Consider the following 18,274-nt stretch of genomic DNA (forward strand, 5'->3'; position numbering starts at 1 on the left):
GTCTAATTGATTCAGCACAGTAATATGAAGGATATTCACTAACATGGCAGACGTTATTTCACTGGAGACTTTAAAAGCAGCACCTTATGTTGGAGGTTCACATGAAGCCAGCACATGTATAAAAGATCAAATTTTGTTTCCATCCATGCAAGTGGTGAGCTACACCTCCGCCCCTATCCCCAGAATTTGTTAGTGCTAAACAAACAGAGATTTTTGCAGTTCATGCAGGACTGTTGTAGTGGTACTTTTGCAAGATCTACAATAGAAAGACAGTTATAATGATGAGGTTTTCAGTGTGACATTTGTAAAACGGGAGCTTAATCTTACAAAATTGACCGGTAATTTCGGCTTACAGGCTTTCATTGTGGTCTTCAAACAATGTGTTTCAGAAACACAGTAATATTTACAAATCCAGTAGTGTAGCTTTCTTCAACAGCCTCTCAGGACTTAAGGTGACCTCATTAATATGTTTTTGAATTTCTTGAATTCAGATCCATCTCAATTTTCTAGAGTAAACTTCTCTACTTCTGAAGCAACATTTTTTTTATTATGTCAGACACAACAATGTGATCATGTCTGTTGTAACTGTTATGTTCTCATCCTGATTTTGATGCAAGCCCACCTTTCTCAGCTTCTCAAATGCTGTGGGATTCCAGCAAAATCAAGTATGACTGCAGGCTATAAAATTTTTCTCATTATATTGGTATTCTTACATTGAAGGGAGTGGTATATGTCTCCAACTAGACAGGATTGTAGCTGTTCTGTCATCACATACTTGCTTACTCACCCACTCTCTCTTCCACAGCTTTTTTTTGTCCTCATGTTAATATTCCTGACAATGACAGAATTGCCTCTGCCTGTGATCATTGAGAGTCCGTCATGTTCTTGTAGTCATTGACCCTGGAGCTGATGTGACCAACAGGGCCTTTACAAAACCAAGCAAGAACTGTTTGGAAAGCTCACAGCTTATGTCAAGTTTTTGTTTATTGGGATGGCTGTGCCATAGGAATACAATAGAAAACCTCTGAACTCAGCTGATTATTTAGATCCTTTTTGCAGTACTGTTTCCACCAGATGAAAGCTAGGAACAGAAAAAGTGGCAGGCTTAGCAGTACCCAGAGATACTCTTTTGTACATCTGGTTTTTTAATGCAATCAGGGAGTAATATCAGATGTTAAATTTATTGTCCTCTGTATATTCAGTGTGTATCACGGTGAAGATGTCATGTTACCAATGAAACAAAAAGCAAAAACCAAACAAACCAAACGAAAACCAAAGCAGAGCTGCACTGGGGAATTCAAGTGCAGAGTATAAGCAAAGGATTTTCACCTGTTTATGTAAAAAAGTACAATGAAAGATTTGTCTGCAGGTGAGTAATACAGCAAGTCACTACATATTGGAAACACACACAAACAGTGGAATATGCAATGAACTTTCTCAAGTTGAAAAATATTTGAATTTAAAATAGATAGTTTGCATTTTTAAAGTATTTCCAAACATTACTGGATCTTTTTATTTCTAAGAAGATTGTTTCTTCTTCTTCATTGTCTCAGAATGAATTAAATTAAAGAGCTTTTACAGCTTTGCATTTTTTTCTTTCATCACTTTATTCCTTTTACAAGTCACACAGAATAGCCAGAAGAAAATTGAAAGTGGGAAATGAAATGCAAATGCAGTTAATTCTGATACAGCCCAGGTGATGAAAAAAGTTTTCATTGTAAAGTGTTGATCTTGGATTAAAAATAAATACTCTGCAGAAGGAAAAAAGTTCTTTTCCAGTAACATGGTGGGGCAAAAAAAAGAAATTGAGTGACCAGTTCACAAACCCACTTCATTTATTCTAATTCAGACGTCACTGGTGCAATAGAAATTGTTCTGCAAGTGTTCAATTTCCGTATACCCTAGGGTTGATGATGGTTCTACAGAAGGATTTCTTGGTTGAAGCATGATGGGAAGGATCTAGTAGTAACCTCTATCTAGAGAAATTTGGGAATTGATGTGTGGCCTTGATAGATATATAACTAGATGTCTCATTTAAATCCTTAGGCTGTTCTTAATTTGTATTTGCTTGGGGTTTCCAGCAAGATTGCTATTTGCAAAAAGTAGAATGCTTCCTTGCCTTTGAAACAGAATGCCAGGGGAAACTTATCTTGCCTCTGTGCTTCAGGGCTGGAAGGCAAAATACTTAGTTCCACACAACTAGGAATAAATCACCCAGGTTGAAACATGATAGTGCCTGACAACTGGTAATGTTGGAAAGAAAGATTTCAGTAAATATTATTGATGAGGAAATTGGTAGGCAGAGCAGATGATCCCAGTGTATGTATGTTTACCTTTACAGTAAGCTTAGTGTTGCTAACTTATCTGTAGATTGCTGTCTTTACCCTGCAAAATAAGTATATATGGCAAGAATAAAATTATTAATAATCTAATAGAGTGCATATTTTTTATTTTTCCTTTTTAGAAAGGTGGTACAGTAATATATATACACACACACACACATTCCTTAGCTTTGTACAGTACTCGTTCACTCCTTGTCCCTTCATGCTTTCCAGAGGGCTTGGAGATTCCATTGCATTTTATTTCATCTTTTGTTAGGAAGAAAAGAAAGACACTATTTGGGTTATCTGTTTTGTTTTTATCAGTTATTTGAGAATTTGTTCAGAATTGCTGCTTTTGCTGTTGGGTAGGCAAAAAGGAAGGTAAAACAAATATGACCTTTTTTTAAAAAAAAGGATCCTAAAGTACTTGCAAAGACTTAAGTGCAAAATTCTTCATAATTAACTGTATGGGCAAAGTGTAGACTATGCTTTGCTTTCTTCTTCAGATTATTTAATTTTGGAGAACCTGTGGTTTAGTTATTTCAGTAATGCAGGTTTGGAAGAAAATTGGAATAAAGATAGTTATGTTCTTGTTGACTGGGATTTTGTAAGGAAATTTTGCATCTATTCTTATACAAATGTTTCCATATTGACACATTGTGCCAGTTCCAGTTTTCTGGAGTTTAAGGGTCATGTCCTTGTGTGGGGACTAACAGTTATATGACCCTGCAAAAGGCACAGATGTAGGCAGTGGGGTTTTGAATTGGTGCCTAGAGGTATCAGTATGACTTAGAATATTTCAGTGTACCTGCTGTTCCCTGGATGATAACGAAAACCACCACACATTACTCCGGTCTGAAAGTATGCGTGTAGACTGAAAGAATAGACAGATTTGCGCTTTCTACGCATTACATTATTATTAATTCTTCTGTGTACAGGGGGATGCAGTTGCAATGGGAAGATGCAGCAGTCATCTTCTGTCATACAGCTGTCGTCTTACTCTGGTCACAGTAAACAGTGTTACTGAAACATGAAAATGCGCGCTGTGCTTGTGCAAATGCTTGTGCTGCCTTGGCAAGCATCGTAATATATGCTGAAGCTGTATTATTTAGCTGTCTCTTGTGTGTCGTTTGCTCACAGCAGAAAGTCACGCTGCACTATCCCCTCTTCAGCCAGTCGGAGCCTCTAAGAGTGTGTTTCACCTCCAGAAGTAAACATGAGTCTAAGAATAGCTCAGCCGCCTTTGTAGTATATTTTAATGGTTGGCTGTCTAAACAGCCAGCCTGTCTAGACAGCTGAGAACACTGAAAGCTCCTAAGGTCAAAAGCAGCCACATAGGCTACTCCTGGGGATGCCACCTCCTCAGCAGCTGTACGTGTGGGTGCCGGGAGAACTGTTCAGTCAGAACTAGTGGGGTTCTTTCTGAAGCTCCATGGGCGACAAGTGTATGCTAATGAGGCATGAAATAATAGAGATGAGTGTATAAAGAAGGAATTTTCAGTTCTTACAGTTATTTCTGACTCACGCAATATATCACTGGTTATGGGGGTTTATGCTCGTTAAAATTTGTTTTGTAGTGTCATTTGTGTTGTGCCCAAATTTAAATTTTGAGCATGTTGGAGGCCTAATGCTTCTTTCTAATAGAAACAAATGTCAAAGAGAAACCAAAACCGATTTCAGTCCATTCCGTAAACAACAACAAAACATACATAATTCTTCTGCTGTCAGTAATACATAGATTGTGTACAAAGCTGGATCATAAGTCTACATGTGTTTGCGTAAGAGAAATAACAAAAACTGGTATGAAGAATCTAATACCAGAGGACTCCTGTGGCCCTGGGTTGCAGAGGAACATTCGTAAGGGTTTCCCTGAATTAGGTTGTTCTTCCTAGCTTCCACTTTCAACACATCTGCCATTATTTGTGACTAAATGGTTAGCCTCCTGCAAAATTTTTTGCATTTATCATTACAGATCTAGACCATTTTCTAAAACTGTGTTCCAGATGTAATTTTATTAGAGATAGCAAAGTAGTAGTGGACGTGTTGTAATAGCCGTTTGCTCTGTAATCACAGCAACTCAGTTTTTCGGGGGTTGAAGAGTAAAACCTGGGGATAGTTGCTGTGTTTCCACTAACCAAGGAGCTGTAAACTGTTGCTCAACAGGTGAAGCCAAAAGGCTAGTTACTGAGTTTACTAAGTACTGGAGTAGATGGCCTTTGGGGTGGGTGTCTCACGGGTGGAGTTGGTTACCTGGTGTGCACAGGGTCAATCTCACATACAGCAGCGAGCTCATTTATTGCATGTTTGCGCAGAGGTGGGTGTTAGGTGGTAAATCCCCAGAGCTAGCTTACCTCTTAACACATGATAAAACATTTTATACGCTTTGAACAATTGTTTACAGTTATGTTTAGTCACACTGAATTCTCATTGGTTTTTATGGGCCTCCTCTCCATTTAGAGGTATAATATTCTTTCTTTTCACCAAGCATATTCTGTGGAGAATGGGCTTTGTCAGTAGGGGGCTTTCTTTAGTCAAGGGTGGATCTTTTAGTATGATAATTAGGATAGTTCACACACAGTTCAAGTAATTTTCTGTTTGATCTCATTAACCATTTGGTTCTCCTTGAGCTCATCTTGTTATTTCTTAGCTTGAGGTATTCATGGTGTCTGTCCCTTCTTCCAAGGCCATCTCTTGTTAAGTGTTTGTAACGTTCTCTTTTTTCAGATTTTTTTTCTTGGTTTTTGTTATAGATCTTTACATACTTTGTCTGAATTTCAAGTTAGATAATAGACTGACCCTCCCATTAATCGCTTATCTGGGAGCCTGTCAACTACAGGGTTGTCTGGTTGCATTATTTCTTACAAATGTCTTTGAAAGAATATTTTGCTACCAGTGTTTTGGAGATAGGTACCTTACATGCCACATGTCATTCACCAGTTCATGATGTACATTTGCTGATGCAAGAAGAACTTGTCAGCAGCAAAAGCAAAAAGGAGGCACCTGAGAAGTCTGTACCCAGTTTAATCCTGTGCTGATAAATTTGTTTTCGACAGGTTATCATATTAATGTGTCTGTTTCTTGTGATGTGTATGTATGCATAAAATGGGTTTAGCGTTAGGTCATCTCAGTCTGTCAGAAGATATATTCAGAAATCATAAAATGATTGAATTCTGCACCCGCAGAAAATAAGGCTGATACGTTTTCTGCCTAGGGAATAGTGCTTTGTGTTAGTCCATCATATAGCAAGCCACTATGTAAGATGAAAAAACTACATGCCAGTACAGTAAAGAATATAGTACCACAGGAAATACTTAAAATAATACTTTGAAGAAGTAATAACAGCTTCTCAATTATCAAGTGCCTTTTTTGGTTTACATATGCAGTAATGTTTTTCTCAGCTTTTTTCCTTTCATATTGCTGATACATTGATCATGCTTCAGTCACACAGTGCCCAACATTCTCAGAAATTGGGAATAATGCCCTTTATGTTGTTCTTGTAAATGTTATTTAGACTTTCTTGTCTGACTTCTTTCCCGGTTATTGGGAATGTTGCTGATATTTGTTAATATTTGATAGTTGAGTTGCTTGATGTTGTGATGTAGGATTATAGGAACTTGACCTTTGCCTGCTTACTTTGCTGTAAGAATATTTTTAAAAGTTTAATATACTTCTAAGATGATTTTGAACGGTTTTGCTTGCTGCTGTCTTAAAGTTTACTCCTCTTTCAGATTGAAAATCTTCAAGAACAGTTAAGAGATAAGGAGAAGCAGATGAGCAGCTTAAAGGATCGAGTGAAATCCTTGCAAGCTGACACCACAAATACTGACACTGCCTTGACCACGCTGGAAGAAGCACTTGCAGAAAAAGTGAGTATGGAAAGCCTAAGCCCCTTCCTTCGGAAGGTCCTTTTGCTAATAACCGCTCTCAAGTCGGCTTTCCCGTGTGTTTCCTGGCCTCTGTGCCCAGGCCCCTCCGCCGCTGTGCCGCAGTGCAGCCCTTGCCGCTGAGCGACGGGGAGCGCGGCTGCAGCCGGGGCGCGGATCGCTAGAGGGCGCTGCGGGTCGCACCGCTGCCGGCCGGGGCGGGGGGGGGCGGGGCGTGAGGGCACCGCTCAGCCACGCGCTGTCACCCGCGTCTTGCGCCAAGGAAATCGCTGTTCTCACGTTGGCGTCTCTTTCCTGGTGCATTTGGTACGACTGTGGAACACCTTTTCAGCTGTGGATTCTTCTACTTCCCCCCCCCCCCCCCTTTTTTGGTTCTTTTTCTTTTTTCTTAAAGTCTGCTAATATCTTGTTTCATCTTCTTTGCTGAGATATTTTAATAAGAAATTGAGTTTTAAAGTTTTTCAGTGTGAAATGAAATTTTACTTCCCAATATTGAATCAAAATGAATAGTTACCCTGATAACGAGCATATTTTTTTTATGTTTGCCTAGTTCTCAGGACATAGTTGACTGAGGGAGCAGCCTTATCTGTTCTGATTCAGTGCGGCAACTTTTTGGAATTACTATATATTTTTCCTTGATTCCCAGAGAACCAGCTCCTTCACTCTGTCAGGTTATATAAATGTCAAGCTATGAGGTTGGGGAGTTCGCTTGTATCCCTCCAGCTTCCAAGATAACTGATGCTCCATTGATACCTGGTGTACTAAAAAATTGTTTTGTTGGCTTTTCTTACTGTATATCAACCCTGGTGTCATATACGCACTACACGCCTTCCTCTCTGAAGGACCACAGACCTAACTGTACATTTTAGAACAATAAGATTTAGGAATCTAAATCCTTAAAGTAAGGCAGCAGTATGTAACCTATCCTGGTCCAAGCTGATTTTGACTATCAGAACCGGTTACATTGTGTTGCGTTGTAACAGTGCTGTGAACTTTCAGAGATACAGAAAGCCTGGTAGTTCTTAGCAATGAATCCATAGATTTCTCAGGTTTCCTCCTTCTTGAGGATCTGTTTTACAGCCATGAAGAAAAGAAAATGGCAGTATCCAACACTACTCCTCCTTGTCTACTGTAAGAAGCATTGCGATAAGAAGTGTCAGAATTTGAACTAAGAGGCATTTTCTTCACTGAGTGCTTTCTTTTGTCAGGAAAGGACCATCGAGCGCCTAAAGGAGCAACGTGACAGAGACGAACGAGAAAAACAGGAAGAGATCGACAACTACAAAAAAGACATCAAGGATCTGAAAGAGAAAGTCAGCATTTTACAAGGAGATCTCACAGAGAAAGAGGTTGACCATCAGAATGAATCTGTTATGTTATGTATGAATTGTTTGTTGTATGTGTTACGTTTGAGATGAAGAAAACTGTTCCTTTATGGTAATGGTCCTTCAACAAGTTTATTTAGTAAAATAGATTCTTTGAGAATTTTTCAAAGCATAAATTGTTTCAGAACCATCTTTTCATGGTTAGCACGCAGTCCCCTTATTTGCAGCAGTTAATTGTATTAGTAGTGAATGACTGATGGTCAATGACGGCATTTTCTGGAGCTATGCTTATAGACAACTGAAGGCAGAGAATAGGCTTCCTGTCTAAATACATGGAGGAGAGGACAGAGTTTGATCAAAGCTGTGGGTGCCAAAAGCATGTAGATAATGTTTATTCCTTTTTGCAAACACTACAGCTAGTTCTTTTGACTCTGAAGAGTCCTTTTTTGATAATTGAGTTGGTCCAGTTGGCTAGACTAATTAACATAATTATATTAGAGAAATATAAAGGGTCTCTGTTCTTCTTTAGGAATTATAACATTCAAGTCTACTTACAGTCTTTTTTCAAAAATCACTCAAAGTAAAACAATTTGAAGAATATGCACCCAGGAAGTGCTAAGATTTTGTCTACATGGAAGTCAACATTTGACAGGAAAAAAACCAACAAAAAGTGGTTTGGAAAACAAGAAGTTGAGATGCCTTAGAGATAGGTAGCACGAATCAGTTTCACCCCATAGCAACTGTATACAGAAAAGCTTTGAACACACTCAGTTTCAGATACAGTGGCCAAATCTGCTAACCACTTACAGTTTTTAAACAGGATTTTACTTAAAACCAATTTTTCTTAAACATGACTGTCACTGGAGCACAAGTTCCAGTTTACAGACTCCTCCAGCTTTAAAAATGATTTTAAAATTAATTTAGACAAGGTTTTATTTTGATCCTGAAAACCTGAATTAAATCAAGCTGTCTTAAATCAATAACATAAACATCCTGATGTTATTCTAAGATGGATCCTGAACATGGTGTGAAGGGATAGGAGGAAAATAAAGACAAAAAGAAACTACCTATTGCACATAAAGAGTATTTACTTGGTAGTTATTTCACATCTTTTATTTTAGTCATCCTTGCTGGATCTGAAGGAACATGCTTCATCCTTAGCTTCATCAGGACTGAAGAAAGATTCAAGACTCAAGACACTGGAAATTGCATTGGAACAGAAAAAGGAAGAATGTTTGAAGATGGAAACTCAATTGAAGAAGGTAATCTGATTTCATATTTATACATGTGGTGTAAACATTCAGTGATAGACAAATTAGCCATGTCTACACAGAAAACGTTGGGTCTTAAGTTCGAATTCTGTGAATTGCTTTTCAGCAAGCACTCTGAAATTGTTTCCATGCAAACCATATTACAAGCGAAGCCCATGAGAAAATAACTTTCAGACACTGGTGCTAATTTTGGACTTAATTTACATGTAATAACAGTGCTGTTGAATTTTCTTTTTTTAATAGGTACTAGGAATTAAAGATTTAGTCTGCCTCGGTAGGTACAGTTCATAGCAGTAATTGTGCCCTTAAACTGGTGTAACAGCTAAAAAATTAATGGCTAAACATTTCAAGTATCAATGCTTTGTAGGTGTTAACGTGATAAATTCAGTTGCATAATTAGCTCGGCCCATAGGAATGCATAAAAAAAATTTTGAAGAATATATCACTAGTGAAGTGTGCGATCATTTGTTTTAATCTCATTGCCAGTCACAGCTGATACATTGGTAGGAGTTTACTGTTCGGAAGAATAATATTCTATTACAAGCAAGCTAATTAATTTGAACAGAATCTTTGGGTTATGTTTGCATTTCAAGCATTCTTTATTTTAGCTGTGAGTAGCATACATACTGCACTGTTTAAAGGAGCATTGATTAGCTTTTAAAAGAGCTGGTGATGAAGAAGTGCAAAACACACTAACTGAAATAGTGATAACACTTCTATTTATAAAATTAGAACAAGACGAAAGGCAGCCCATTTTTTTAAAGAAATTTAAGTCTTGGATTATGGAGTTCTAGCTGTTTTTTCACATCTGTCCAGGAAAAGGAGGAGTGCCCATGCTGTAGTTTGCAACTCCATCATAGTTCCTCAACTAAATGTGAGAACAAATTTTGAGTCATCAGTTAAGACCTGTTTAGGATTTCTGTCGTGTGGGTGCAAGGTGGATGTTAATGCACCGGAGAACTCTGTGTAAGTGAAACCTCATATTGCATATGTAGACATGTTTGCCCTTCTTTTTAACTCTGTTACACAAAATAAAGAGTTCTGTTATTCAGCATCAACAAAGCACAATAGCAAGGAAAGATAGTTGTGCACATTTATTTGGTCTCGCAGGCAGATTTCAGTGTGTCGTATAGTGGGTGAGTATTTCAGAAGGCCTGAAGGACCCTTTCGTTTGAATTCTCTGTCATGAACTGCAGTTTCACCCTTTGTTCAGTGTGTTGCTGGTAATGAGGAATATATTGTAGCTGAGATTTGCCAGAGGTTGTTGCAGCAATTGGATGATAGTTACAAGTTTGTAGGTAGACAGCTGCACTGGAGAGCAGTGTTACAATTACCTCAAGGAAAAAAAAAAAAGGAACTAACTGGGAGAGCACAGAAAAAATAGTTCAGTTATGAAAAACCAGTTGTGGAAATTCAATTAATTAGGGAACGTGTCTGTATATTTAGCATTTGTAAATGTACTGCTTTTCACTGCTTCTCCTGAGATTGCTTTCCTCACTATCAGTGAGCATATCAGTAGTAGAAGCAGGTGTGGAGGGTGACCAAAATCTAGTGGAGCACTGCTAGCTAAAAGATGAACGTGCAGTTAATTTGCACTGTGATGACAACTCTTCATTATAAATCCTTTAGGCCTACGTCTGCTCATTCCATTTTAGAGAGAATGGTGCTTAATAGCTGGTATCCAGGAAAATTACATAAGGACACTGAACCAGTTCATAAGACCATATACTTTTATAATCTAATCTCTTTTTTTTCAGGAAATTGTTTAAGAGGGTGATTGATCACATTCTCCCATGATCCTTTTCCTGATGGGTAAAATGGAAAAATAGCTCAAATGTAATGAGCACTGTTAATTGTACAGGACAGCTATGGGACAAATAACTATTCTTAATTTGGTTCTGAGAAAAATAATGAATATTGTATGTTAAATACAAATAGATTTACATCTTCCCATACAAAGAAGCTACCTAAATCATTCAGTCAAGATGGTCTCAGTTCTACAAGCAAAGAAAATTGATAGTCTGTCATTACGTATGTGCACTAGAAAGCCCTTCCATAATACTGTGGATATCTGCTCCTGTGCTTCAGGCATTACCGCTTTCTAGGGTATTTGGACGTTTGTTTCCTGTGCAGAGACCCTAAAGTACTCTCAAGGCCTACTGAGACAAAATCATCAATATCTTGTTCCTTTTTTAAATGCTGTGTCATGCCGGGCTACTGCATTCTCTTATTCAAGGGAAAATTCAAATTAAATGGAAAGATATTTTTTGGTGATAAGAAGTCGGTCCACAGTGGCTTTTTGTAAAGGAATCAATTGAAGCTCTAGGACCAAGGTAGGCTTTCATGTAATTAACTGTGCATTTGCTTTCCTCAAGCTGTACGGAAGAGCCTACTTCTATCACTGATCTTACTTGCTTTCTAGAACCAAGTCACAATTACTCTTAGATACTGCAGAAAATGCAGTTAGCAGTGACTTGAATGTTTTACACTTATGAGTAAGTTTAGATATTTCTTTAATAACCTTTTTTTCTAGCTGCTTTTAATTAGCCACTTTTTTTTGTTGCTTGCAGAGAAGTAGAAAATTGCATTTTTAAAATGCATTGTAGATACTTATTCAGGCAGTTTGACATTGTCAAGGTGTATTAGTTCCTTGTCATCCCTGAAACAGTTATGACAGATAATTCAGCTCCAATGTAAAGCTTCTAAAAACTCAGTTTTACACATCTGCGTTGTTAACCATTGCAAATAACCATCGCAATTATCCTTAAAACGAATGGCTACATAAGAACATTTAGTTTAGAGGTTTATTATGTTGAGTTTTATTACATCATCTTAGTGCTCTTTTGCATAAGGCACATACAGGAAGGACTCTTGTGTAGCTCTTAACAGCAAATGCTTTTGCTTTTAGGCTGTTTCCCTTACAGTTTGAACAGAGATGTGTCTAACATGAATCTTGTTTTCCTTGTCACTTACTTCCACGGAACAGTTTGAGCAGTTTCAGTTAATCTATTACCCTTAGAAGTTAAGAAGCTGACAGAGACTGAATTGGGCTACTGTGAAGCCATTTCATAAAAGAGATTTGGCCAGCCCTTGGAAAAAACTCTTGCTAATCTCTAAAAAGTGAGCCTTGGAGAAAACATGAACAGTGCAACTTTACACTTTTTCAGTAAAAGGGATTTAACTACACTAAACTGAAATATTATTAACCAAGTGGAGTGCAGGGGTGCTGAAAAGTTGCTGGTATTGTTTTTCTTTCCATGTAAGCAGTATCCAGTTTCTGACTCAAGGTGTTCACTTCTCATTGTTATTATACCTCTTCTTGCTAATGACTATTTTATATTGATGCCTGTTCTAGTGAATAAAACTGCAGGGTTTTTCGTATTTGGGATTTTTTTTTTTAATAACAATACCATTACACAGATCTGTGTGCTTAATATTCTAATTCTGTGCTCAATTGTGAGCCTGCTGCCAGCAGGAGATAGTATGGGAGATTCTGAATACTGAAAGCAAGCCATAAATCCCTGTTGAGTTTACATTTTCTGGTGTCCTGCCACAAATAGTCTCCTTTTTTGCTGAGATGGAATCATTAGAGAGAAATCACACAGAGGAGGTGTCTCCCTGTTCTTCTGTGAAGTGGTTTTATGCTGTGTGGCTGGTGGTTTTTTCCTTAGGAAACTCATTTTTCCAACATCTATTTTAATGTAATAGTTTTACAGTGAAAAAGTTTTTGTCTAGTTTTGTTTTTTTTTCAGGATGCTCTTTTCCTAGCCTTTTCTGTCTTATGTTTCCCAGCCAGTATGCTTTGTTTCCTTTTGTTTTTCTAATGTGGGAGTGACCAACTCATATTAGAATTTGTTCCAGCAAAGATGAGCAGATTTTTGTCTGTCTTCATTTCCAGTGCATAGTTTTTCTCCCTGTAGATATTTTCCTTATTTGAAAGAGATCAGGTTTAGAGCAAAGAAAGAGTCCAAACCCATATGTTAACAAAGTTCCCCTTGGTGAGTTCTAGGAACTTTTCATCAGAGAATGTTAGCAGTGATTCCCTGCCAGGAAAATACCTCTAGATTCAACAGGCTCACTCAGAGGATGGTTGGGTTTTTTTCGGCTGTGGTGTTCTTTCTTCAAGTTCAGGAGGATAGTGTCTTTCAAAAGACAGGGAAAAAAGACTGAATGAAGTGTTAACCCAAATTCTGTGTTCCTCAAGATTTAGCTTGGCTAGTCTAATACAGGCTCTGGTGCTTTTTATTTTTGTGATCATGAATTTCCTGTCACAACTGAAAATTACTGATTATATTGATATATAAGATAGAAATACTATTTTTTGTTCTCAGCCGATGATTTTCAACGAAGGGACAATAAATGGTGTACTCAGTGTAGCAAGTTGGAAAGAAAAAAGCTACCAGGGAAAAAAGGATGTCCTGTGAAAGTAAAAAGCCAGCAACTATGTTCAGCGTTCAAGTGGTGTCAGTTACAGAATTAGTTTTCTAAACCGTATAGCTGTCTTGGAACTGATATAAGTGAAGGACTAGAAATTAAAGTCTTTCTCAACCTGTACAACTCATCTGTAAACCCAAACACAAGATTAGGTTAAGTATTTGAGGATGGGACAAAACTGGTAAACTGAGAAATCAAGATCAAGTTTGGAATGTGCACAAGGGTAACTCCATGTTTCTTATGTTTCAAAAGCTGGTTAGTAGCACATGCTAAAACCACAAATTAAGATTCTGTTGTCTTAGTAAATTAATGTTGCAGCTGTTATTTTAAATTCTTTTCTTGTTGCATCTTTTCTTTTTCTCTTTCACACTGTTCCTATCCCCAATTTTCCCCATTTTTTCCTATTTTCTTTCTCCCTTTAGCACTCTGAAGTTTTATTGACTCATCCATCCAAGCCAGTAAGTTCCCTGGCACATCAGAGGCTATTGCCAACTCCATTTAATTTTCTGTGTTGCATGTGTATTCACCTGTGCTTTTATGTTTGGGCCAACAGAGTATATTGGTGAGTTACTTTAGTAGTGGATATGGATAGTATGGATACAAGCAAAATGCTATGTATGGTACGTCTGGCTAGTCCTGCTCAAAAAAGCCTTCTAAGCTGCTTTTACTTTTTGGCTGTGTTGGTCTAACTTCATTTTTGTTTGGACAGCTTAATATTGTGCCAATGTTTTGTTTCCCTTTCCTGCAGTTGCTTGAAGTGTCCTGTAGCTTTTCTTTTGTCTCCATTGTCTATGCGTTTTCAGGGCAAGAATGTAGAATTTCCATGCAAATCAAGCATCTTGCATGAAAGTATTCTGTAACACCATGTACATGAATTAGAAATAATAAAGTTATAGCAAGTAAAAGATTGCCTAAAAACGTGTGTAACCATGAAGCTCACTGGTACTGTATCAGTTTAATTTTGGATCCTATTACCAACCTTCTGTTTGATGTCAAAGAGCACTCCTTTTAGGGGGTGTTTGTATAATAATATCTTGACACCGAAAATTATATAACCCAAGGTGATTTTCATGAGACATTTCTTTTGTGACTGTGTGCATAAAAAAAAGTGTTACGAAACTTTCAGAGGCTGATGTCTGTGTTACTCTTGACAATGTTCAGGGTAAATGTAGCTGTCTATCCTGACTATCATTGTCTGAAAGTCAGAGAATTGCTGGTGCTTTTAATAGTTCGGGTTTTGTGAGAGGCCATATTAGAAATTATTTTAATAGAACAGATAATACAGTGCATTGATGGAGCTAGTTTTAGGAAAATATTTATGGTATGTAATACGGAAAAGTACTTTGTTAAGACTATCAGAAGTAACAATGAATAGTCAACTAGGGCATAAAAAACTCCTACACTGCCTTTTGAATTACTTATTATGTGTAAAAACAGTCATTAATAAATATTCTAAGGTATTTGGTGCACAAACACTAGGAAAAAAACCCCATAATTTTATTTATTAGTGAACGTGACATTTGAAGGATTTCATTATTTACTGTTTCACAGCAAAAAATACTTTTTCCAAAAAGGTTTTGTTTGTTCAGGTATGAAAAGCAGATTCAAGACTTTTTTGGTAAATTTATACATTCCTCCACTTTAAAATAATCTGCCAGCCTCCTAACCTGTAGATTACACAGGTACAGTCTACTACTAAACTTGTTTAATGCATCCTATAAAGTATATTCTTTATCAATTGTTTATGGTTTTGAGAAACTTTTTAAATCTTTTAGCAGACTTTTTTACGTTGTTTGATTCAGTCTCAGATTTTATTTGGATTTGTGTGTTTTTGAAAGAAGCTGTCAGCCATAGCAGCTCACTGTTTTCAAGAACAAAATATAGAGATACATTGGTTTCAACCTTTTTTTAACACTAGTGATTTTTTTATTAAAGGATTTTGTCCTTGTACCAGATATTTTTGATGCCCCTTTTTAAATCTTTCTAAATTAGTTAAAGGTTCAATGTATTTTGTAATGTCTGTTTGTACATGCTCCGTAGAAGGATAGATTTAGCAATGAAATGGCCCAAAGATTTCAGCTGCACTGGTTATACCCCATCCTGAAGAGAGAGGAAGACCTCCCCATTGTCTCTCTCCATTGCCACAGCCTCTTCTAGGTCTGGTCATCTGAGCTGGTGGCAGTGACACTAAGTAGGCTACTCACCAAATACCGTGGTAATTCCGAGCAGCTGCTTGATACAAATACAGCAGAAGCAAGAACTGGCGTCTCGGTGTGCAGAGCAAATCAGGTCAGAAAATCTGTTAGGATTGGCAGCTGAAAGCTAGCCATTGGGAGGGGAAAAAGATAGGATTTTGCTGAGGGAATGAGTACCTTGGATTACCAGGAAAATTGTACTGAACCTGGGACTCAGGGACGACATGGTATTGGGAGGGGGTTGCGTATGAGCAGAAGACCTGGAAGTACAGGTGGGGTTGGATAGAAGTAACTGTGCAGAAAAATCCCCCAAACCTGAACAAAAGCGGTAGGGAAAGAATGAAGAACTGGTAGATTAGTGGCATCTGCCTGGATAGGAGGAATGGAATTTATTTAAATAAAGTTGATAAAAGGTTGAGGAAATAAGATAAAAGTACAAAAGGATTGTAATTGGTGCAAATAGGCAGGAGAATTTGTGTCCAGGAGAGCATATTCTCTAATAAATCTTTAATAGCGTGCAAAATTTCTGAGAATCTCTGAAGCCAGAAAATACAAAATGTGGGAACAAACTGTGTGTTTTATTCCCCAGTTATATATAGCCAACATCCAGGATAAGGTACAAGAGGCTGTGTGGTGGCTTTTAAAGTTCTATTCCTATTGATGGTTCATGACAATGTCAGCATCATCTTATGCAATGGGAAGTTGGAGGCTTTTTCTCCCTGATTTTCTTATACCTAAAAAATTAAAGTTACCTACTCTACCCCTCCCAGAAACCTTGTTAAGGTACCATTCATTTTGAAAAATGAAATATCCAAAATATAGGAAGTGGCCAATGCAACGTTGTGGGGCCTTTCTCATTTTTCATTGTGAGGTAGTTGTTATAACATTTTATGATTAAATTACTGTATCCAGACTCTTGCTGTCTTCAATACTGTGTGACAAATACTCCCAAGAATGAGCCAGAGATATATAAGGAAGATGGTAATCATGTAGAGAAATTAGATGATAGAATACTTTTTTTTAATAGTAGGAGAGCGTTGAGTGAATAAGGCAGGATATTTTTGCAGCTCAGTTTTTCATCTACACAACAGGTACAATAATGCATCCTCATTTCCCACTAGTGGTGTTATGAAGTGATTAGTTACTATTTTCCAAGTAATAGCCTGCAGTCATGATTAGCATGGTAGAAAGAAAAATGGAAAAAAAATAATTCGCAAGTGTCATTTTGCAATTTAAAGTAAACAAGGCATAGAGCCATACACTGAATATCAAAAAAAAAAAAAAAAAAAGTACTGAATATGGGAGGATCATTACTTGAGTGAATCCCTTCTGCTCACTGAATGAAGCTCTGTTTCTGTAAAATAGTAGCCTGCGGTCAGGTGAGTAAAGCCTGGTTCAGAGGAGGCATGGGTAGGGGGGATGAAGTACGCTCACAGAGACAGCCGTCACCTGGGCATTTCCCTCCGTCTTTGTACACTTTTTGTGTTGGTGTAAATACCAAAGAGAGCAAATTGTTAATGTTTAATAACAACTATGGGAACTTGTATCTTTCTGAAGAGATTGCTTTTTTCAGTAATGGGGTGTCTCACAGCATCTTCCTCTTATTAAAACATTCAGCCTTCTTTATGGAATTATTCCAACCAAATACTTGCTTATTCAGTGTTAAAAATTTACAGTCACATTAACAGAGACCAACCATTTAAAAGATTTTGTCAGTAATAAGATAACAAACAAACCTTTGTGACAGACCAGAGTTTTCTGGTACATAGGATGTCAGTGAATTCACTGAGCTTTTTACTTCCAGTACAGCCTTTTTGAAAGCTGTGTTACATTACATGGTGTTTAGAGCATTAGAACTAAAGGAGGAGCAAGTCTGGTCGTTTTTCAAATTATAATTTTGTTGAAACTAATAAAGACATGATAGAAGGCAGCACACTTGTTTTGTCAGCTGAATTGCTGCCTTCTTGATAGGAAAAATAAAGAAAATGGTTCTGTGTGTGTATTTTGCAATAAATAGTCATAATATATTTTTGTATTTGTGTTTGCATTTACTATTTTTAGGAGACATGAGGCACACTTGGAGGTAGGAGGGTGGATTAAAATGGGATTTTGGATTCTTGGGAACTTTTACTTTGTGGTCAAAAGTTCTTGGCAATGTTTGTATGTGAAATGTTAAACTGAATGTACTGTCTCGATTCATAGGTAAAAGTAGAAAGTGTTTGCTGTGAATTATTTGCTGTTTGGTTTAGTTAATCTTTCAGTAATATTTGTTTGAAATCTTAGTCATAATGTTTGGAATTTTTATTTAAATTTTAGAACTTTTAAATTAGATATGTGCTATTGTTTTCTTCCCTGTCTCTGGCACACTTTAAGCTATGTAAGATTACAACCTTTTTGGGGATGAGAAATATCAACCTAGAAAATTATTTTTAGCATGTTTTGTCTTCCTCTCCTCCCCATCTGTAAATAGTCATTATTTCTGTGACACGTCAGTCATCTTTGTTTTAGTTGAAGAAGTTGGCTTTGTCGGCTGATTTTCTGTGGAAGCAATAGAAGTTATAACACATTTATTTGAGGAACAATCACTCTTTCTTTTATTCTTCAGTTACCTGAAGCACTCACCCCATCACTTACTACATTCCATATGGGAAATGATGGCTAAGAGCAGAAAAGCAGAAGGCTGTTAAACCACTTCTTAGTTTATAGTCCCTCTTAAGAACTTTGAGAGCATATCTAGAGTAGTAAGCTTGAAGTATTCTTAGTCCTGAACCACTTAGATTTTTAATTATAATTCACACTGGCAAGGATTAATAGTGATCAGGTGAGCTTTGCTAATAAAAACAT

General features: G+C 37.2%; 1 protein-coding gene across 12 annotated transcripts in view; it reads left to right on the forward strand.

Moving 5' to 3' along the window:
- ERC1 (ELKS/RAB6-interacting/CAST family member 1) overlaps positions 1 to 18,274 on the forward strand; it is a 302,175-nt gene that overhangs the window by 110,626 nt on the left and 173,275 nt on the right. For all 12 annotated transcript variants that reach the window (XM_056340446.1, XM_056340448.1, XM_056340450.1 and 9 more), the window contains 3 exons: positions 6,050 to 6,187; positions 7,414 to 7,554; positions 8,652 to 8,792. In XM_056340446.1, the coding sequence (XP_056196421.1) occupies positions 6,050 to 6,187; positions 7,414 to 7,554; positions 8,652 to 8,792 (420 nt within the window). The remainder of the gene's footprint in view (positions 1 to 6,049; positions 6,188 to 7,413; positions 7,555 to 8,651; positions 8,793 to 18,274) is intronic.

This window comes from Falco biarmicus, chromosome 5 (assembly GCF_023638135.1).
Source record: "Falco biarmicus isolate bFalBia1 chromosome 5, bFalBia1.pri, whole genome shotgun sequence".
Taxonomy (NCBI): domain Eukaryota; kingdom Metazoa; phylum Chordata; class Aves; order Falconiformes; family Falconidae; genus Falco; species Falco biarmicus.